General features: G+C 49.6%; 1 protein-coding gene across 1 annotated transcript in view; it reads right to left on the bottom strand.

Moving 5' to 3' along the window:
• Window positions 1-4,063: 4,063 nt before the first annotated feature.
• Window positions 4,064-24,360, bottom strand: part of RPRD1B (regulation of nuclear pre-mRNA domain containing 1B) — a 39,666-nt gene continuing 19,369 nt past the window's right edge. Inside the window, exons 4-7 of the mRNA XM_069953611.1 lie at window positions 13,657-13,766; window positions 6,280-6,406; window positions 5,773-5,948; window positions 4,064-4,650 (exon numbers count right to left, since the gene is read on the bottom strand). Coding sequence (XP_069809712.1) covers window positions 4,501-4,650; window positions 5,773-5,948; window positions 6,280-6,406; window positions 13,657-13,766 — 563 coding nt within the window. The 3' untranslated portion in view covers window positions 4,064-4,500. The remainder of the gene's footprint in view (window positions 4,651-5,772; window positions 5,949-6,279; window positions 6,407-13,656; window positions 13,767-24,360) is intronic.

The raw sequence follows: 24,360 nt of genomic DNA, 5'->3' as shown, positions 1-24,360 counted from the left end.
TGGAGCTGTAATACCACACGCAGCCCGAGGACAGGGGTGGTGCTGTTTTTGTAAGAAACCATTTGTGTTTTTCCAATCCTGGAGAATCCCTTTAAATCTGTGCAGAGAATTTAGAGCTCTACTGGTAAAATAAAAACAAAGAGCTTTGGCTGTATTAAAATTTTTTATCAACATAGAATTGTGAACTTCTTTAGATAAAAAAACATGTAACGGTATTCACGCTATACAGGCCGCACACAATGATGGAGGAAATCCATTACAGAAACACTGGTAACAAGAACCAATCACAGCGCAGACGTCACTTCCCACAACGCACGCTGCGCACGGACTGGTTGCTACGGGCAATAGATTTTTTTTATTCATTATCATGAATTTTCCCTAATATGTTACAGGTTGTCGGTGCAGAATCACAGCTGGTCCCGTCTGATCGTCAGGTTAATTTATCTGCAATCATGTGATCATTGCCCAATCAGCCGTCTGCCGGCCCAACTGTGACCCCAAAGGCCAGTAACGGACTATTCCCCCATGTAATGTAAACCTCTATGTATACCACATTGGTGTAAGAGTTACGCTTCTCCAAAAGGAAAAGGGCTTGTTCTCCATTCCCAACAGTTGGCGGGAGTCAATGCTGAATCTGTTCCTAGCACCAAGTCCCAAGGATCTAGTGGGTCTCCTTAAGGAGAGTACCGAGCCAATAGGCCATGCAATGCTCCATGGGGAAAAAAAAAAGCAGGCCTCCTCCAGAAATCAAACCTGACAATAGGAAGCTACCGCCAATAGGTGGCAGTGGAGAGCAAGCTCCGATCCTTCTGGAGGAGGCTACTTTGCATATTTTTTTCCCATGAAGCATTGCATGGCCTATAAGACTCCAGTTTATTAGTCTCCTCGAGCAGACACCATCCCCCTCAGGAGGAAAATCTTGCACAATGGATGATGAAATGGATGTTGGCCATGATTTATTCACTGAGCGCCATCACATCGGGATCTGTAAGTGTCTGACACCATTCAGATTCTCTACAGTCCATGTAGTTACGTCTCATTCCAGTGCACGTTTTGTTAGATCGGGCACGAGGAGGAGGAGGATACATGACCCCGATCCCCTGCACTAGAACAATTCATCAGAAGACGACGACGACTCAGAAAAATTATCTTGTTCAAGTAAAAATTTCATTTCTGAAAACCTAAGAAACCAGATATTAGAAAAGGAAGGAGAAGAGCGAGTGGCGATCACAGCTGATGGTTCCGTCTCCCCGGGTGAAGCCTAAAAATCACAAAAAAATTCACCTGATTGTGCCGGAACCCAAGGATTATCTGCATCAGAGCCGGAAGAGGTCACACGGAGGAAACATGGTGGAGGAGCCGCTCTTCAGGATCCATCATAGTCACCTGGTCTCCTCCATGTAACACCAGTATGAATGGACATTCAGCTCTAGATCATGCTTAGAGCAGCAACCAATGAGACAACAGATCTCATCTCTTCTTCTAAGCTCAACTGTCCTAGAGGTGGGGCTGAGCGGCTGCATGCATCCCACCTCCCTGATGGAAGCCGAACCACGTCAGTCAGACAGAGCAGTGAGGAGTGGGGGAGGGAGGAGGCGAGCATGCTGCTAAGAGACCGATATGACTTGTTTCATCAGGTGTCTGCCGCTCCCAGCAGGGATAGAGCTGAGACTCCCCTTAAAGAGGACCAATCATTTGGCCGACACAGCAGCAGAAGTTGAAGAACTCCGGCTGGAACGCTGTCCTCTTCTACAGATCTCCCGGAAACTCCATAGACTGCAACGTAAATGTATTATATTACGTTCCATCAATCACCGGCATCAGAAGAGGAGGACAGCGTACCAGCTTATCCTGCCGGCCAAACGATAGGTGCAGAGCCAATGCCTTAGCACACGGACCTGAGAAGAGTGTGATTAAGTCCTGACGAAAACCTGAGGATCTCGGAGTTGTCCAGTCTCCTATAAATTATACTGAAATAATCATCAGCTTTCACATCCATTTAGTTCCTTAACCTAAAGCTCCGCCTCCCGTCCGCGGAGAGACCCGACGCCCCCCCACCGTCCGCGGAGAGACCCGACGCCCCCCCACCGTCCGCGGAGAGACCCGACGCCCCCCCACCGTCCGCGGAGAGACCCGACGCCCCCCCACCGTCCGCGGAGAGACCCGACGCCCCCCCACCGTCCGCGGAGAGACCCGACGCCCCCCCACCGTCCGCGGAGAGACCCGACGCCCCCCCACCGTCCGCGGAGAGACCCGACGCCCCCCCACCGTCCGCGGAGAGACCCGACGCCCCCCCACCGTCCGCGGAGAGACCCGACGCCCCCCCACCGTCCGCGGAGAGACCCGACGCCCCCCCACCGTCCGCGGAGAGACCCGACGCCCCCCCACCGTCCGCGGTGAGACCCGACGCCCCCCCACCGTCCGCGGAGATACCCGACGCCCCCCCACCGTCCGCGGAGAGACCCGACGCCCCCCCCACCGTCCGCGGAGAGACCCGACGCCCCCCCACCGTCCGCGGAGAGACCCGACGCCCCCCCACCGTCCGCGGAGAGACCCGACGCCCCCCCACCGTCCGCGGAGAGACCCGACGCCCCCCCACCGTCCGCGGAGAGACCCGACGCCCCCCCACCGTCCGCGGAGAGACCCGACGCCCCCCCACCGTCCGCGGAGAGACCCGACGCCCCCCCACCGTCCGCGGAGAGACCCGACGCCCCCCCACCGTCCGCGGAGAGACCCGACGCCCCCCCACCGTCAGCGGAGAGACCCGACGCCCCCCACCGTCAGCGGAGAGACCCGACGCCCCCCACCGTCAGCGGAGAGACCCGACGCCCCCCACCGTCCGCGGAGAGACCCGACGCCCCCCACCGTCCGCGGAGAGACCCGACGCCCCCCACCGTCCGCGGAGAGACCCGACGCCCCCCACCGTCCGCGGAGAGGAGAGACACGACGCCCCCCCCTATCCATTCGTGGAGAGACACAATGCGGCCGGCCCGTGGAGAGACATGTTGATAGTATAAGATGCTAACCCCCCCATTGCCTCACACCCCCATCTATGTGGACAGCTGGGGTGGTGTTGGGTAATCCTCAGTCTGCGGCTTTCCAGCTGTTGTGAAATGACAACTCTCAGCTGGGAAATGTAGTTTCACAACAGCTGGAAAGTATCCAACAGTACTGGTCCTCACTGGTCATACACATTTCGAATGATACAGTATGTGGAAGGGGAGATGGAAGCCGCCACCAGTCTCGTCCAGCAGCCGCCTAGCTCCCTGCCCCCGATGGCTGGACCACTGGTGCAGTCTATAGAGCGGTAGCCGCCCAGACATTCCCATTTACACGGTAAGATATGCGGGCGACTACTGAGGATTTACACACCCGCACAAAAGATGCGATCAGCCAACAAACCGGAGATTTCTCATTTATCAGCTGATCGCTGGCCCTTTACACAATCATCGGTAGGGAGGGTCTGCGTCTGCTGATAATCGGAAAAGGAGCTTTAGGCTGTTGGCGGATCCCACCGATAACCAACAATCTAACATGTAGGAGCAGTTACACAATAAAACAGTTTACAGAAGACTGGACAACCCCTTCACTTTCCTTAAAGGGAATCTGTCACACTGAAAATACCGAACATCATGTTTATAGAGTGGGAGGAGCCGAGCAGATTGAGTCCAGTAGGCGGTCCTAATCCATGATTGACTGAATACAGAGAGAATCATCAATCACCAATGAGATGCCCGATTCATGGCTTTGCTTAGAAGTCCAATGGGGCAGTCTTATCAGTGACTGGCAGCCAAGCAGTAACAGAGGATGTGGTTGATCACAGATTAGGACCGCCCACTGGACTCCTAAGAGAGGGATTTAAATGCATAAAATACAAGTTATAATGAATCTTTTCCCACAAACCTATATATCAATCTGTTGGGCTTCTCCTGCTCTATAATATGGTGTCTGCCGATCAGAACCAGTTATACATGACAGGTTCCCTTTAAGGAGAGAAGAGCCCCAATGGCGGATCTCCAACAGAGTTGCTACACGCTTTCCACACAATTATTAGGACACAGTGTTTTCTGAAATGACACACACTATATTGTGTATTCCTCCTGTCCAGCAGCTGGTTACAGTATGGCCGACGTGCGCTTCTCAACACAAATCCCCCAATCTTTCCAATGAGACACGAAAGATAAAGCTGCCGTAGAAGCTGACGAAGAAGCAGGATCTGCGCACGCGCTCCCGAAACAAGTCTATTAAAAATAAGGAAAAACAAATTCATCCCACAGAAGATGACGGACTCCGGCATCTGTCTTCTTGGCTCGGTCCATCAGCCGATACTACACGGGAATCCGAGGGGACAGGGTGGCCGGCACTAACCCGCCATTACCACGGTACTGGCAGGGATTACATCCAGTCTCTCTGAACTACCATGCTCTCCGTTCCTTCTCTGATGCTGGTGACTACTGAAGACTTGGCGGACAGAGGAGCGTCCCGAAATAGGAGTCTGGCCTAATCTGTGGAGAAGAGGTCGCCGGCGGAAGGAAGAGGAGCGAGCCCCCCCGTGACATTGGGAAGAAGCGAGAGGTCAGGTAGACTCTGTATGTGGGACTTTAGCTCCTTCCGGACCTGCGTTACACGGGCCAGCTTCTGCTTGTATTCCTGCAGGAACAAGAGCAGCAACAAGTGAAACCTTTCACATGAAGTTCTGATCAGCGATGACCAGACCCACCCCCACCTCCGCCAATGGTTACATAGACCTCCGCCAATGGTTACATAGACCTCCGCCAATGGTTACCCCCAAGCAGTGGTTACACAGACCCCCAGCCACCCTCCCCCAACATATGGTTTTAAAGAGCCCCCCCAAGAAATGGTTACATAGACCCCCCCTCCCCCGGTAATGGTTATTTAGGCCCCCTCCAGCAACGGTTACATAGACCCCAGCTGATATACATCTCCCCTGGCTGTCGGTGTGCTCTCCTACATCTGTCCACATCAATGAGACTGATGAGATGAGGGGGTAGGGGTCTTCAGCAGGAGCCATGGTTCTTGGCCAGCACTCAATCCCTTTGTCCGGTGGAGCGTCGGACACGTTGGCGTTCCTTGTAACACTTTCATGTTTATAACACATCAGCGAGGAATTTCTAACAGATCATCTGCAACGTGTGACAGAGCCGAATGTTCTCCCAGCTGAAGATGGATCCATTCATGGGGGAGCGAGGGGACGAGGGGGAGCGGGGCACAAAGGAGAGCGAGGGAAAAGAGGCACAAAGGAGAGCAAGGTAAAACAGAGGAGCGAGGGGAAACGGGGGAGAGAGGGGAAACGGGGGACAAAGGGGAGCGAGGGGAAACACGGGCTGAGCGAAACAGTGAATCATATCTTACACATCTGATAACATAATGGCCTCAGTATAGAAAAAAAGAGGAGGTGCAATGGAGCAGAGGAGGATATCAGAAAGCGTGGTGACACAGTGATGCACGGCGACTACAACTACAGCTCCATTTACTTCAATGGAACTAAGCTGCAGTACCGCACCCAACCTGAGGCCAGGAGAGGCGCTGTATCTAGAGGGGACATGCTTTCCTGACCTGGACAATCCATTTAATCTAAGGGTGCCTTTATCTGAAAGATTTTTGAAGCCAAAGCCATAAACAGACTATAAAACAGGGAACAGGTCATAAAGATAAGACAGATTTCTGCTCCTGGCTTTGGCTGCAGAAATCTGTCAGATAATCTGTGTAAAAGCGGCCTAAGTTTCTGAAGTGAGCGGTGTGTGCCCTTACCTCCAGCTTCTTCTCCTTGTTGCTCAGAGCTTCTTTTTGGTTCTGTGTGTATTCCAACAGCATCCGCGCCAGCTGCCGCCTATCGTCTAGTTCTGCTGCCAGCCGCCCGTTATACTCCGCCAGCAGGAGACAGGCCTCGTCCACTGTCTTGGAAAGTCGCTCTGCTGCCTCTTTATCTGAAAAGACAAATCTGCAAGGTTACTGACCGTCCTGAATATCTCGGATTCCGCTGCCCAGCAGATCCGGAGAGGCTGTTACCGTATGGGAGCCGGCAGAGCCCAGACCTCAGAGGCATGATGCATGCTGGGAAGGCTCCGGGGGCAGATCCGGAGCGGCTGTTACCGTATGGGAGCCGGCAGAGCCCAGACCTCAGAGGCATGATGCATGCTGGGAAGGCTCCGGGGGCAGATCCGGAGCGGCTGTTACCGTATGGGAGCCGGCAGAGCCCTGACCTTAGAGGCCGAGGTGTGATGCATGCTGGGAAGGCTCCGGGGCAGACGCTCTCACCTGTGATCTTCTCCAGTAAGGACACGTCCTGCACTTCCTGCGGCAGGGACGCAATCTTCTGCCTTACGGTGGCGTCTCCGGAGGCGGCGTTCTCCAGATCCTGCAGCGCCTTAATGAGATCCTCCGTCTGCAAGAGACAAAGAGCAAACGGGATGAGAGATACAGGGAGGAAGTGGAGGTATCCGAAGTATCCGAGCCGCCAAACTCCTTTATTATTCATAAACTGTATGAAAAATCTGACTGCAGCTTCCCGGGATGAGGAGGACAACGCAGCCGCTCACCGCGGCAGCTATCAGTCACTACAGCCAGTCTGTCTCCATGTTGTCACGGCCGCAGCTATCAGTCACTACAGCCAGTCTGTCTCCATGTTGTCACGGCCGCAGCTATCAGTCAGTACAGCCAGTCTGTCTCCATGTTGTCACGGCCACAGCTATCAGTCACTACAGCCAGTCTGTCTCCATGTTGTCACGGCCGCAGCTATCAGTCACTACAGCCAGTCTGTCTCCATGTTGTCACGGCCGCAGCTATCAGTCAGTACAGCCAGTCTGTCTCCATGTTGTCACGGCCGCAGCTATCAGTCACTACAGCCAGTCTGTCTCCATGTTGTCACCGCTGCAGCTATCAGTCACTACAGCCAGTCTGTCTCCATGTTGTCACGGCCGCAGCTATCAGTCACTACAGCCAGTCTGTCTCCATGTTGTCACCGCTGCAGCTATCAGTCACTACAGCCAGTCTGTCTCCATGTTGTCACGGCCGCAGCTATCAGTCACTACAGCCAGTCTGTCTCCATGTCGTCACGGCTCTGGATCATGTACATTTTTATTCTTTTACATTTAGCAGCGATTCTCTGACACTTCCAGCGACACATTTAGCGCTGCGGATGCGTCATCGGCGTCACATACGTTACCGTGTCGGGAGCTTTAATTGGCGACAGGTGAAAATTACTGAAGCGAATGTGAGAGATGAAACGTATAGAAGTATTTCTGTCCTGTTAAAGCAAAATTTGTGAACATCTGTGTCAATTCCCACTAAGTGTTGGCACGGACGTGTTGTTGGAAGGCGGGCACTGTACAGGCCATGGACGCCCTTCACTTATTATTATTATTACTGCTTTGTTCTTTTTGTGACAAAAAAATGAATTCTCTATATCCTTATTTTTTTAATTTTTTTTTTTTTTTTACACGACTTCTTCAGTCTCACAGAAAGTGGCGACTGCCGTGTATTATTCAGTGTGCGATCCGTCAGAGAAGCTGCCTTCTTGGGTCTCCAGCCCTTATCCCTCCTCTCCTGAACAAACTTTTGACCAATACTATGACCCCACTAAAGAGGAGTCTTATTCTGGACCTAAATCAGTATAGACAGCCCATCTATTGAGGAAAGAAGCCGACCCACCAAGACTACTACTCTGAATACCACACAGCAGCCGGGAGAAGGTGTGAAAAAAAACTGAGACTGTAGAAGAGAAACTGAGCAAAATGTATAATAAAATCCCAAGGTGCAAATGGCTGGCTATTTCCTGGAACGTTTCATTCCCACAGGCAGGGTCTCCTAAACCAATCACTGGCTGCAATGGTGACTGCCCTCAAACAGTGATAGGCCAGACAGGCACTCCCTGCAGGAACAAGACGACCAATGAACAGCCAAGAGCTGGAAATCACTGGAACCTAATGTCAGAGGAAAAAGGCTGGCGAGTATGGTTTCACTTGTAATCTGAAGGCTATTCTGAAACTTTTTTTCCCCCTTGAAAATCTCTTTAAAGGAGTTCAAGAACATACTTGAGATTTCTGATATATATTGATACACGTGAACATTTTTACCACCCATACAGAATGTTACACTAGAGAGTTGGGTACACGGCTGGCTGCACTGACCAGGCCATCAATCCTCCAACATTACAAGAATCCATCATCCAAGCAGATGTCAGAATAAATGAGATACGGCCGCTGGGGCCAGGCAGGTGGACCACACCAGAATCCAATTCTACTTGTTACTGAAACATGGCTGCTCATATACCGCCACCTAGCCGCATGGTCCAGCAGCTGTGCAGACTAGCGATCCATTGTGGTGAAGATCAGCGGACACTCTGGAACACCTGCTTCATATCATTCGTCATAGGTTGAACCATGTTTTACAGAAATCCAACATGAAGTGTCTAGAATGGAAGACGCCGTTACACAAGGAGGCCACGTCGTCACCTCCGAGAACGGGGAATAAACTACACAACACGACGAGACTTGTCAAACACTACGGTGGAGTCTACAGGGTCCGCGAACAGGCCCCAGCTGCTCCGTGTTCAATGCGGCATGGACTGCTCTTTATTTCATCGTCTGACAGGTAATTAATCTCACTTTATTAGTCACAATATCCCTCACAAATCATCATCAGCTCCGGCACAAAGCTGCGAACACTGAGCATCCTGAGCGCCTGGAGACTCTGGAGATGTGAGTCACAAAGAGTGTCGGAGATGCGGCGGCTGTAGACAGCCGCACTCTAAGTGTCGAGAGAACTTCTGTTTCTGCTCCGCGAGCTCAAGGAATATAAACGCATTTGGTTTTATGTCCATTTTCAGCTTCTGTATTAAATTCTACTCTCGGCTCCTCTGAAAAGCCAAGTGCGGCCATTAAGTAGATCCAAGCGGCGTTCAGCCGTCACTCGGGATTGTTGCGAGTTTCTGCAATGTCATTAAATTCATCCTATAAACCCATTGGCGTCTATGTTATTTATTCCCCGGCATCTCCGTAACGTCTCCGATGTCGTCCCAGCATAGTCCTGGTTTATGATCGCAGCCTTCCCTCTTACAATCTTCCATTCCCTCCATTGCCGCTCCATAAACTCCATCTGTTAGTTCCCAGTGAAGTGCTCCATTCTGGCTTGGTGGAGTGACGCTCCTGCCTCCCGCGCTCTTCTGTGGGCCGTTTGCCTTCTGCTTTCGCACCTTCTAACTTTTTATATCCCTGAATGATAGGTCTTCACGTTTCCTTACATCGTTTCTGATACAGAACGCGTCGGGCCTCATCGCTTTCTCATATACTTTCTAGCACTTATCTTCTTACCAAGCACTACTAGCAGAAGATGACAGAAGACGACAGTCTGCTTCCACGCTCACGGCTGGAATCTGGTTGCCGAGAATAGCGGCAGAGACTCTGATAGTCTACTCTGACCCTGTTTACCCCGGTGTGTGTGTGGGGGGGGGGGGGGGTCGGGAGCATGTGACACTGTTGGTAAACCACTAGGTCACCGCTTGCTTTCCACCATGGTAGATTACACACTATTCTCACTACTTTTAATGCCATATCAGAAAACCATGCATGTTGTACGGTGTGTGGACGAGGAGCTGCTCGCTATGTCCATAACTTGTATATGGTCTTTATCTATCTCTTCCAATCTAGAGTATACAGAGCATGAATGGCCTATAAGTCATTCCCCCCCTATCCCAGGGTGGCTTGTGACCATGTCAAAACACACAAGGGTGCTGCAGTGCAGAGGTTAGTCAAGTCACTGTGCCAAGTGCATCCCAACACATCCGGCACCACCATGGCACATGGACATCTCCTCTCCCTCCTGGAGCGTCAGGCCATCAGTGCTCACAGCACAGTGCAATGATGGGTGACACAGTGAGCCTAGTGTCTGGCAGCGGCCCTCAGCATCTGATTACGCAAAGGCACAGCACTGTTACTTTGTAATAATGCTTAATTTAGTTAAGTAGCATGGGCGGCCCACCGGGTATTGGCCTAATGCGCTAGACTGTCATTCTGGGCCTGGGTCCTCACATACCTTATGGAGCACTCCTCATTACTCCTCCTCCAATCCCACCATAAAGGCCTCCCAGCACCTTGCTTATTGAGGAGGGGCAACAACCCCAACAACAGGATGCAGGCACTGACTTGCAGTGATGTCACCTCCAGAGAGTAAGCTCTTCCTTGATCTCCTATGTATATGCTGTATAACTGTATGACACACGACCACCACACCACGCAGATCCCTCTCAGAGCCCCTGAAGCCCTACAAGTATCGCGTCCTATAACACTGCATATAAAGTGTACAGCTCCGCTAGGCTTCATAGAGAGATGGTCACTATTCCCATTAGCTCCATCCCCAGTAGGGATCGCTTCCTATAACACTGCATATAAAGTGTACAGCTCCGCTAGGCTTCGTATAGAGATATGGTCACCATTCCCTTAGCTCCATCCCCAGTAGGGATCGCTTCCTATAACACTGCATATAAAGTGTACAGCTCCGCTAGGCTTCGTATAGAGAGATGGTCACATTCCCATTAGCTCCATCCCCAGTAGGGATCGCTTCCTATAACAGTGCATATAAAGCGTACAGCTCCGCTAGGCTTCGTATAGAGATATGGTCACCATTCCCTTAGCTCCATCCCCAGTAGGGATCGCTTCCTATAACACTGCATATAAAGCGTACAGCTCCGCTAGGCTTCATATAGAGATATGGTCACCATTCCCATTAGCTCCATCCCCAGTAGGGATCGCTTCCTATAACAGTGCATATAAAGCGTACAGCTCCGCTAGGCTTCGTATAGAGATATGGTCACCATTCCCTTAGCTCCATCCCCAGTAGGGATCGCTTCCTATAACAGTGCATATAAAGCGTACAGCTCCGCTAGGCTTCGTATAGAGATATGGTCACCATTCCCTTAGCTCCATCCCCAGTAGGGATCGCTTCCTATAACAGTGCATATAAAGCGTACAGCTCCGCTAGGCTTCGTATAGAGATATGGTCACCATTCCCTTAGCTCCATCCCCAGTAGGGATCGCCATCTCACATTCACACCAGGAACCAATTAACCTATCAATGTGATTATGGAGGACACACCGGGCAGATGTCTCCCTTGGTCACGTTTGCTGCCAGGCAACTGAGCGAACCGCCGAGCTGCTGTGTGATTCCAGGAAAGTAAGTGAACCCCCACTATGTGACACAGTCCAGACACCCAGCCTATCCTGACACCACATCTCTCTGCGGCCTCCCCGCTCCTTCCTATTAATCCACTTTCTGCATACTGAACACATCTCTGTATGACAAGCTATGAGCCTTATCCCCGGGTTCATCTGGGAGCCGCGTATGAGGAGAGACAGGAGCGGCGCTGAGGCAGGAGTGATGGAGTACAGCGGTCCTCCTACACAGACACGCTGCTTTATCTCAACATGAAGCAACATCTAACATGACAGCCGTCTGCACGGCCGCCGCACTAAGAACGCTCTTCACACTGTTTACACCAGGAGGAATTCACTTAAAGAGCCAAAATCCATATTTACACCATTGGCAGCGGCTGGAATGGCCGCCTGGTTTGTTATGGAGATCTTGTTTCCAGTAATTGGAGTCATTAGCCGTGTGATGCGGACGTCCGCGGGTCAGGAGAGGTTCTAGATACACGGCGGACAGTGAGGGATGGGGGGGAAATAGAGAACTCAGGGAAAACACGATGGTAAAGTATAAGGATAACAAAGTCATAAGAGGGCGGCGTATAATACTACAACACCGGGGATCTACAAGGAACGCCCAATGCCTGATATATGCTGACCTAGCAGAAGCCTATAACACCGCTCAAAGATTGGAGTGAAGGGCTGCACAAACAATCCAGCAACCCTTCATGTGCCCCTTTATTTCCATCACCGCAGGCGATGAATGACTCCAGTCCTCACCGAGCAGCCCTCACTTTTCTGTTGGTTTGCAGGAAGTGCCCGCTCAGCCAATGACTGGACAGGATGGGACATTGCTGCAGGCAGTGATTGGCAGGGCAGGTGCAATCTATGAGCCAATAGAAAAGCAGAAAGACAACAACATGGACAGAAGCCAAAAGCAAAAGACTTTCCGCAGCCGCTATTTCTCTACTGAGAACACAAGTATGTTCAGCCAAGCCGAGTATACAAGAGCAAAGGGGAAATCAGGTGACATAGAAGGTAACATCTATGCCGTGCCATCCAGGATTATTTATTTCCTTTATAAATTCCCCTGGATGCTGCCCCATACTCCTCTGCCCTGATTCCCCACCACTGCTGTCCTCTGTCCATCATCATCTGTGCTCCTTCCTGTTACTGATGACATCACAAACCAACAGGAAGTGACCACTTGGCCAATCACCGGCAAGAGCAACCGGGCCGATCCTGCAGGGTCAGAACCCCTTGAAAGCAGAATGGGGAACTGGAACGGCAACAAGGGGTGGGGGGGGGGGGGGGGGGGGAGATCAGGGCAGCTGAGCATGAGATGTCATTTTATTTTGGCTGCACCCAGGGCATCTAGTACAAATATAGAGGTGAATTAAAAAACAAAAAAACAAAAGAACAAAACACTTCATCCATAAAACCCCCTTTAAGGCGCTGCTACTCTGTTCTGTAGGCCGCTAGATGCATGTAACCAAGTCTTGCAGCTCGCTGCTATTGCTGCAGAGGATTCCCATACCTTGATATGTAATAAGATAGACGCTGCCTGTATTGTCTTATGTACATCGCCTTCCCCTGAATATCATACAGGAGGACCCCATCCAGCAGCCATGAGATACAGCATGGTGTACAGGAGACGAGGAATCTGTATTGCCGCCATGTTTATTACATTCCAGACGGCTCCAGTAAGACCCGTACCGCCCTGTTGTGCTGATAACTTATAGTGCAGGGTCAAGAGGCCAGGAGAGAGGGCGGCTCACGAGACCACATGATAAACCAGCCGAGGACAATCGCACCAGGCTTCAGGGAGAGCGGCCTGTCCCTTTAACTTATAGCTTCTAAGTGTATACCGTTACAACTGACACCAACGCATACGATGCTGTGCGCCATATGGCGAGATCTGTTTCCACTGACTTATATTATTAAGAAAAATGGCTATCCTAAGCCCAGCCACAGAGAAGAACTAATTCCGGAATACCCCTTAAAGGTAAAAGTCAAGGTGTAACTCTGCTTCTGAAGACGTCCACTCACAATAGTCCTATAATTCTTAAACAATCCTCCCCCCCCATGGTGGGGAATGACTGATCCGTACTCCCTGCTCTTGTTTACAGGAGACGTATGAGCTCATCCTCTTCTTTTATTATTTTTATAATTAAAATGTAATTTAATTGACATATTAACAGTAAAGTTATCAGTCTCCATCCGGCAATGTGCGGAGTGAGTGGCACGCCGGAGTGAGGCCTCGCACAGTGACCTGGAGACATCCCGGCCTGTTCTTTATCTAGAATAACATGTAGAGTAGATTGCGAGTGGCCGTCCTGCAGATAAGGGCAGAGGTGGACGTGTCCTTGTACCGAGCTGCATCCACCTGCCAGATACACTGATGTCTCAGCTGATGGAGCAGACAGAGACATATGGGAGCAAGCGGGGTTAATGAGGCCGCCTGTATCTCTCCTACAGCGACAACGTGAGGACCTACCAGCAGAGGCCCAGAAGAGGGATCCCGCGGGGAGTAGCTGCCAGGATAATCATCTTCCTCCTCCTGGACCTGCTGGAAACTGCGCTTCAACGTCACCTTCTCCTCAGGCACTAAGAGAAATAAGAAGAGGACGGTGTCAGAATAATTATTTATATGATAGATAAGAGGAAGACATTACACATAGCTACACACAACAGGGATAAAATAACCCGCACTGCACATCACTTATATACAGCTACATCATAGATAGCTAGGAGATAGATTACACATAGCTACACACAACAGGGATAAAATAACCCGCACTGCACATCACTTATATACAGCTACATCATAGATAGCTAGGAGATAGATTACACATAGCTACACACAACAGGGATAAAATAACCCGCACTGCTCATCACTTATATACAGCTACATCATAGATAGCTAGCTAGCTAGATAGATAGATAGATAGATATATAGATAGGAGATAGATAGGAGATAGATAGATAGATAGATAGGAGATAGATAGATAGGAGATAGATAGGAGATAGATAGATAGATAGATAGATATATAGATAGGAGATAGATAGATAGATAGGAGATAGATAGATAGATAGATAGGAGATAGATACATAGCTACACACAACAGGGATAAAATAACCCGCACTGCTCATCACTTATATACAGCTATATCATATATCATATCTATCTGTAATTATCAGCATTATAATTAATACTGTAAGAAGCTGCCAGCGGCCACAGCTAATAATTAGACAGACACAGTAACTTTCTCCTTTTCCCCTCTGGGCAGCACAGCACCTACTCCTCTCTGCTATGCTACATAGTGCAGCTGAAAGGTCAGTGAGAAGCTAGCCTCTGGGACCCCCACCCATAGTAAGAATGTACTGGTGTGACCCACTAGAAGATGCTGTACCTTGCTGAGAGACATCCAGGCATAATGAGAGTTGTAGTTTTGCAAGAGCTAGAAAGTGACAGCTTGGTGAGAACTGCGGTAACGACTGAGTAAAGGACGGTGACTGGATTTATTAGGGAGTGTGAACAGCGCCCAGTGAGGCCCCTCCATCAGCTGCCGCTCAGCGGGGGGGGGGGGGGAACACTGAGTAATAATCGCTCATTATCCCCACACTAACAGAATATTGACAAATCCACACGAAAACACAAAATGAATTACCGATCATTACCCGCCCCCCCCCCCCCCGTGCCGCCGCTGCCGCCCAGACTGCCACATAGTCTGACAATTACGCCGACACCTGGAAGTCGCAATTATAGATAAAAGGGAAATATGGAGCGCACATCCAAAGTCATACATTACAGGGGGACAAGGAAGGTTTATACATCACCTGGTGTCAGACAGTTACAGAGATCTCCAGTCTTCCAGTGCTTATCAGCTGCTGTATGTCCTGCAGGAAGTGGTGTATTCTCTCCAGTCTGACACAGTGCTCTCTGCTGCCCCCTCTGTCCATGTCAGGAACTGTCCAAAGGAGGAGAGGTTTTCTATGGGGATTTGCTGCTGCTCTGGACAGTTCCTGACATGGACAGAGGTGGCAGCAGAGAGCACTGTGTCAGACTGGAGAGAATACACCACTTCCTGCAGGACATACAGCAGCCGATACATACTGGAACACTGGAGATTTTTCCTTTTAAATTTCCATTTGTAAATTACAAATCTGTATAACTTTCTGGCTCTGGTCGGTTCATAAACAGTTATTTTTTCTCACACCTCTGGGACCCGTCCTCTGGGACGGGTGGTCGTACCTCTGGGACCCGTCCTCTGGGACGGGTGGTCGTACCTCTGGGACCCGTCCTCTGGGACGGGTGGTCGTACCTCTGGGACCCGTCCTCTGGGACGGGTGGTCGTACCTCTGGGACCCGTCCTCTGGGACGGGTGGTCGTACCTCTGGGACCCGTCCTCTGGGACGGGTGGTCGTACCTCTGGGACCCGTCCTCTGGGACGGGTGGTCGTACCTCTGGGACCCGTCCTCTGGGACGGGTGGTCGTACCTCTGGGACCCGTCCTCTGGGACGGGTGGTCGTACCTCTGGGACCCGTCCTCTGGGACGGGTGGTCGTACCTCTGGGACGGGTGGTCGTACCTCTGGGACCCGTCCTCTGGGACGGGTGGTCGTACCTCTGGGACCCGTCCTCTGGGACGGGTGGTCGTACCTCTGGGACCCGTCCTCTGGGACGGGTGGTCGTACCTCTGGGACCCGTCCTCTGGGACGGGTGGTCGTACCTCTGGGACCCGTCCTCTGGGACGGGTGGTCGTACCTCTGGGACGGGTGGTCGTACCTCTGGGACGGGTGGTCACACCTCTGGGACGGGTGGTCACACCTCTGGGACGGGTGGTCACACCTCTGGGACGGGTGGTCACACCTCTGGGACGGGTGGTCACACCTCTGGGACGGGTGGTCACACCTCTGGGACGGGTGGTCACACCTCTGGGACGGGTGGTCACACCTCTGGGACGGGTGGTCACACCTCTGGGACGGGTGGTCACACCTCTGGGACGGGTGGTCACACCTCTGGGACGGGTGGTCACACCTCTGGGACGGGTGGTCACACCTCTGGGACGGGTGGTCACACCTCTGGGACGGGTGGTCACACCTCTGGGACGGGTGGTCACACCTCTGGGACGGGTGGTCACACCTCTGGGACGGGTGGTCACACCTCTGGGACGGGTGGTCACACCTCTGGGACGGGTGGTCACACCTCTGGGACGGGTGGTCACACCTCTGGGACGGGTGGTCACACCTCTGGGACGGGTGGTCACACCTCTGGGACGGGTGGTCACACCTCTGGGACGGGTGGTCACACCTCTGGGACGGGTGGTCACACCTCTGGGACGGGTGGTCACACCTCTGGGACGGGTGGTCACACCTCTGGGACGGGTGGTCACACCTCTGGGACGGGTGGTCACACCTCTGGGACGGGTGGTCACACCTCTGGGACCCGTCCTCTGGGACGGGTAGTCACACCTCTGGGACGGGTGGTCACACCTCTGGGACGGGTGGTCACACCTCTGGGACCCGTCCTCTGGGACGGGTGGTCACACCTCTGGGACCCGTCCTCTGGGACGGGTGGTCACACCTCTGGGACCAGTCCTCTGGGACGGGTGGTCACACCTCTGGGACCCGTCCTCTGGGACGGGTGGTCATACCTCTGGGACCCGTCCTCTGGGACGGGTGGTCATACCTCTGGGACCTGTCCTCTGGGATGGGTGGTCATACCTCTGGGATGGGTGGTCATACCTCTGGGATCTGTCCTCTGGGATGGGTGGTCATACCTCTGGGACCTGTCCTCTGGGACCGGTGGTCATACCTCTGGGATGGGTGGTCATACTTCTGGGATCTGTCCTCTGGGATGGGTGGTCATACCTCTGGGATCTGTCCTCTGGGATGGGTGGTGATACCTCTGGGATCTGTCCTCTGGGATGGGTGGTCATACCTCTGGGACCTGTCCTCTGGGATGGGTGGTCGTACCTCTGGGACCTGTCCTCTGGGATGGGTGGTCGTACCTCTGGGACCAGCCCCGTCCTCTGCCATCTCCATTACTTCTAGACCTATCACTGTATTCTACCTTAGGGGCCGTTCACACGTCTGTAATATATGCTGCATGTACGGACTGTATACTGCGGACCAGACCTCGGTTCTCCTGACATCACGATTCATTCTGATAATCCCGGGAGCTCGGGAACGGTTTATATATTCATGTTACTGTACTCACGCAACGTGTCCATGCATGGACAGTATACTGTGGACGTGTGAACGGCCCCATATTCTGTGGCTGTCCAGTGAATTTCATTTAAAATCACGATAATGACAAACAAGGTCCCCCGTCCCCTCTATACATCTCTGACCAAAGCTTCTAGAACTTTCCTACACTGTCACCAGACCAGCTGGACACGTAGGCCCATTGAGGCTAAAGCCGGCCATACACAAACAATAGCCAACGGCCATCAGTTACATCTCCTGTCCTTTCCATCACACCTGACTCTTATCTCCATCGATACCGTCTGTCAGTAGATGGTCGGGAGACCCCCCTACATTGTATACTGGAGGATAGCGCCAAAAGTGCACGGGGACCTTAAGAAAACTTTGTTGACCCATAACCAGGGGCAAAAAGGGCACGGACGCCCAGACCTTCTGACCTATATCACTGACATTACTTAAAGAGCATTTTCGTGGGGGGGGGGGGGGGGGGGGGGGGCGAATTATGTTCTATCCTTAGAATAGGCAAGGGTCCTGACACCAAGCATCCCCACCCACCAGCTGCCCACCGGGACTGCCACGGCCGGATATACATGGTGGATGGGGCTTCCCTTGATTGCATACTAACCAGGCCGGGTTCCTGCAGCTCCTGCATATACTGTTACTCTGCAGGGAGCCTGGTAGCTGCTATATACGCTCTCATATCCCCTGTATGTGGGACACATAACTGTGAACCTTGTCACTTGGTGTATACAGCAGCAGCATTATTATTATACCCTGTATCCCAGGAACAAGGGCCTAGTAGCAGCACTATTACACCCGGCTTCCCAGACAATAAGACCTAGTAGAGGTTTTGCTGAATTGCTAACTATAAGGCCTCCCCTGAAAGTAAGACCTAGCTAGGTTTTGGTTTGGAAGCATGGCCGCCACACAGACCAGCAGGACATGCAGCTGGGATTCTTTATAGCAGTTGCCGTTGTCCCCTAATGTCACCGTCTGTTGCAGAGCAGCTGCATGCAGGACATGACAGTCAGCTGCCGCCATCCCGGCTGTCCCCTACCGCCAGATGTAGAGCTGCACACAGTCTGCTGTTATTCGGTCACCTGCCGCCATACCATACTCAGTCTCTGCTATACTGTATGAGTGTGCTGTGGTGAGCTCCCCCTGGTGGCCAGAAGCCGCCATACCGTACACTGTCCCTGCTGTGCTGTACGAGTGTGCTGGGGTGAGCTCCCCCAGGTGGCCAGAAGCCGCCATACCGTACGCTGTCCCTGCTGTACATGTAAATTCTTCTTCATGGAAAAATAAGACTCCTCTGAAAATAAGACTGAGCGCATTTATAAATTAAGACACGTCCTATTTTTGGGGAAACGCAGTCTCTATATACAGAATCTATATACGCACACATACACCATGGTGATATCTATATACGCCTGCAAACGCCATTTAGATATGTATACAGTATCTATATACGCACACATACACCATGGCGATATCTATACGGTATCTATATACAGCCGCATACACCATGGCGCTATCTATACGGTATCTGTATACGGCCGCATACACCATGGCGCTATCTATAAACGGCGGCAAACACCATGGCGATATTAATAGAATATCTATATACGGCCGCATACACCATGGTGATATCTATACGGTATCTATATACGGCGGCAAACACCATGGCGATATTAATAGAATATCTATATACGACCGCATACACCATGGTGATATCTATACGGTATCTGTATACGGCCGCATACACCATGGCGATATTAATAGAATATCTATATACGGCCGCATACACCATGGTGATATCTATACGGTATCTATATACGGCCGCATACATCATGGTGATATCTATACGGTATCTATATACGGCGGCAAACACCATGGCGATATTAATAGAATATCTATATACGACCGCATACACCATGGTGATATCTATACGGTATCTGTATACGGCCGCATACACCATGGCGATATTAATAGAATATCTATATACGGCCGCATACACCATGGTGATATCTATACGGTATCTATATACGGCCGCATACATCATGGTGATATCTATACGGTATCTATATACGGCCGCATACACCATGGTGATATCTATAAGGTATCTGTATACGGCCGCATACACCATGGCGATATTAATAGAATATCTATATACGGCCGCATACACCATGGTGATATCTATATGGTATCTATATACGGCCGTATACACCATGGTGATATCTATACGGTATCTATATACGGCCGCATACACCATGGCGTGTAGGGTAATTTCTGTGCCCTCCCTTTACATATAGCTGCTGCTGCCGCGGCGCTCCGGTGATCTATGGATACAATACCATTCTTATTACCGCCATCGCGTTCCCTTATTATATTAGCCATCCATCTTCAGGCCGCCTTTATTAAAAATGCACATTTCCCGATCGGGAGGCGTAATTACGGAGATCAGTCAGCAGGATGACACGGTGGGCAGAGGCCCGGGCTGCCGAGGAGATTAAATCCACATTAACGCCTCCCCAGAGGACCCGGCAAAACGCTTCCTAATATGAAGAGATTCCTTGAAGAAATGGATTCGCAGGCGCTAATTTCCCTGTGCACCTTTAAGCTCATTTGTGGGAATAAAGAGCGGGGGCCGCCATTCCTCTCCCCAGCAGTCATCCTGCTCCTGTCATTAGGGGACGGTATGAGATCAGCTGCTAAAAGCTTCCCCGAGCTGCCCGGCCTTCTATATAACAGCGGGGGAAGCCGGCCGCGCTCCATCACCGAGGCCTACCTGAGCGAGGAGCCTGCTAATTATACAAGCTATAAAGCACCTGCAGGGAGCGGGACGCGTGACTGACCCCCCCCCCCCCCCCGAGGATCACACTATTAGAGAAGAAGCCGGACGTGAGCGCCTCTCCTTACAGATGGGGTCACCTGCCAATAGGGAACTGGGAACAGACAATAGCGGCTGCCACATAAAGAGGGGGAACGTGCGGTGGCCGCCTCCGCCTCAATTACCATTTTGGGATTCGGTTGCTATATAGAAAATTACCCATACGCCGTTCAGACTACGCAATTGTGGAAAAGCTTTTTAATCTGTTTTCTTTTCATGTCAGTGGGAAACCCATAGAGCACGGTGGTGGCAGCGACGGAACGGGGGAGGGGGGGGAAATCGGAGGAGAAGGATAGCGCAGCTTCCTCAGAGACACCAAATGGAGCTGGGAAAGGAAATATTAGCTGAGTAATAACAACCCAGCCCTCTGCCTACATCCCAACAGAAGAACACTTAAAGGGAAACTCCGGCAGAAAAAGGTTCAAATCACCGGGTGCCAGAAAGTTACACAGATTTGTCATTTTCTTCCATATAAAAATCTCCAGTCTTCCAGTACTTATCAGCTGCTGTATGTCCTGCAGGAAGTGGTGTATTCTCTCCAGTCTGACACACTGCTCTCTGCTGCCACCTCTGTCCATGTCAAGAACTGTCCAGAGCAGGAGAGGTTTTCTATGGGGATTTGCTGCTGCTCTGGACAGTTCCTGACATGGACAGAGGTGGCAGCAGAGAGCACTGTGTCAGACTGGAGAGAATACACCACTTCCTGCAGGACATACAGCAGCTGATAAGTACTGGAAGACTGGAGATTTAACCTTCTTATACCAGTTGATTTAGTCCCCCCATACACACAGACAGTGACTTATCCCTTCAAGAACAAAGGGGAGGGGACTCTAGTGTCTGCCACCTATATACCACCTGGTAGAAATATAGAAACATAGAAGATTGTCGGCAGAAAAAGACCACTGGGTCCATCTAGTCGGCCCTTTTAGTATTTTCTTTCTTATTATCTTAGGATAGATGTATGTTTATCCCAGGCGTGTTTAAATTCTGTTATTGTAGCTTTACCAACCCCCCCTGCTGGAAGCTTGTTCCAGGTATCTACTACTCTTTCAGTAAAATAATATTTTCTCACGTTGCTTCTGATCTTTCCCCCCAACTAATCTCTCACTGTGTCCTCTTGTTCTTGAGCTCAGTTTTTTACTAGAAACACTTCCCTCCTGACCCTTATTTAGTCCCTTAACATATATAAAGGTTTCCATCATGTCTCCCCTTTCCCTTCTTCCCCCTGTAACATATATAAAGGTTTCCATCATGTCCTCCCTTTCCCTTCTTCCTCCTATAAGATATATAAAGGTTTCCATCATGTCCCCCCGTTCCCTTCTTCCTCCTGTAACATATATAAAGGTTTCCATCATGTCCTCCCTTTCCCTTCTTCCTCCTGTAACATATATAAAGGTTTCCATCATGTCCTCCCTTTCCCTTCTTCCTCCTGTAACATATATAAAGGTTTCCATCATGTCCTCCCTTTCCCTTCTTCCCTCCTGTAACATATATAAAGGTTTCCATCATGTCCCCCCTTTCCCTTCTTCCTCCTGTAACATATATAAAGGTTTCCATCATGTCCCCCCTTTCCCTTCTTCCCTCCTGTAACATATATAAAGGTTTCCATCATGTCCTTCCTTTCCCTTCCTCCTCCTGTAACATATATAAAGGTTTCCATCATGTCCCCCCTTTCCCTTCTTCCCCCTGTAACATATATAAAGGTTTCCATCATGTCCCCCCTTTCCCTTCCTCCTCCTGTAACATATATAAAGGTTTCCATCATGTCCTCCCTTTCCCTTCTTCCTCTTGTAACATATATAAAGGTTTCCATCATGTCCTCCTTTCCTTTCTTCCTCCTGTAACATATATAAAGGTTTCCATCATGTCCCCCCTTTCCCTTCTTCCTCCTATAAGATATATAAAGGTTTCCATCATGTACCTCCTTTCCCTTCTTCCTCCTGTAACATATATAAAGGTTTCCATCATGTCCCCCCTTTCCCTTCTTCCTCCTGTAACATATATAAAGGTTTCCATCATGTCCCCCCTTTCCCTTCCTCCTCCTGTAACATATATAAAGGTTTCCATCATGTCCTCCCTTTCCCTTCTTCCTCTTGTAACATATATAAAGGTTTCCATCATGTCCTCCCTTTCCCTTCTTCCTCCTGTAACATATAGAAAGGTCTCCCATCATGTCCCCCCTTTCCTCCAGACTAGGGCTGGGCGGTAATGGCCTAAATTAATATCGTGGTTTATCGTACATATTGCCGCAGTAACGATAAATTGAGCGATAATTATGACGCCCCCTTTTGAAAACCACACCCATTTGAAACACGACGTTTCAGCGTCTCCTGTGCCATTTATAAGTGACACATAGGAGACGCCAAAACCCTGTGGATTACTTATGAAGTTTGCTGCACATCATTTTATGGAATAAATCCACATTTTCACATTTGTACTACAATCAGAGTGCTGCAGAGTATCTGTTACTGGCTGATCCAAGGTCTAGGATTTGTCTGCTGGCCCCCACAGTGCTGCCGAGGAGATAGGAGAGATAGGAGAGATAGGAGAGATAGGAGAGATAGGAGATAGATAGATAGGAGATAGATAGATAGGAGACAGATAGATAGATAGATAGATAGATAGGAGATAGATAGATAGAAGATAGATAGATAGATAGATAGATAGATAGATAGATAGATAGGAGAGATAGGAGAGATAGGAGATAGATAGATAGGAGATAGATAGATAGGAGATAGATAGATAGAAGATAGATAGATAGATAGATAGATAGATAGATAGATAGATAGATAGATAGGAGATAGATAGATAGATAGATAGATAGATAGATAGGAGATAGATAGATAGATAGATAGATAGATAGATAGATAGATAGGAGATAGATAGGAGATAGATAGATAGGAGATAGATAGGAGATAGATAGGAGATAGATAGGAGATAGATAGGAGATAGATAGGAGATAGATAGGAGATAGATAGGAGATAGATAGGAGATAGATAGGAGATAGATAGATAGGAGATAGATAGATAGGAGATAGATAGATAGGAGATAGATAGATAGGAGATAGATAGATAGGAGATAGATAGATAGGAGATAGATAGATAGGAGATAGATAGATAGGAGATAGATAGATAGGAGATAGATAGATAGGAGATAGATAGATAGGAGATAGATAGGGAGATAGATAGATAGGGCTCCTATCGATATGTAATCTATCTATAATATATCTCCTCTCTCTAATATCTATATATTTATCTATCTATCTATCTATCTATCTATCTTGTATCTATCTACGATCTGTATATCATCTATCTATAATATATCTCCTCTCTCATATCTATCTATATATCATCTATCTCCTATCTATATATATAATCTATCGATCTAATATAGATAGATTTTATATAGATAGGAGATAGAAGATATATAGATGGTATATACTAGATAGATATAGATAGATAGGAGATAGGAGATAGATAGATAGATAGATAGATAGATAGATAGATAGATAGGAGATAGATAGGAGATAGACAGATAGATAGATAGATAGATAGATAGATAGATAATAGATAGATAGATAAATAGATAGATATAGATAGGAGATAGATATGAGACATCTCTATCTATCTATCCATTATCTATCTATCTATCTATCTATCTATCTATCTATCTATCTATCTCCTATCTATCTCCTATCTATCTATCTCCTATCTATCTATCTCCTATCTATCTATCTATCTATCTATCTCCTATCTATCTCCTATCTATCTATCTCCTATCTATCTATCTCCTATCTATCTATCTATCTATCTCCTATCTATCTATCTATCTATCTATCTATCTCCTATCTATCTATCTCCTATCTCCTATCTATCTATCTCCTATCTATCTATCTCCTATCTATCTATCTATCTATCTATCTATCTATCTATCTATCTATCTATCTCCTATCTATCTATCTATCTCCTATCTATCTATCTATCTCCTATCTATCTATCTATCTCCTATCTATCTATCTATAATCTATCTAATTTCTCTCATATCAATCTATCTATTTTACCTGCTGTTCTGCCCTGACCCCTCCCCCCTCCCGCACATACAAT

The sequence above is a fragment of the Dendropsophus ebraccatus genome, chromosome 14, assembly GCF_027789765.1.
Source record: "Dendropsophus ebraccatus isolate aDenEbr1 chromosome 14, aDenEbr1.pat, whole genome shotgun sequence".
Taxonomy (NCBI): domain Eukaryota; kingdom Metazoa; phylum Chordata; class Amphibia; order Anura; family Hylidae; genus Dendropsophus; species Dendropsophus ebraccatus.
The sequence above is the reverse complement of the archived record's forward strand: the minus strand, read 5'-3'. Positions and strand labels throughout refer to the sequence as shown.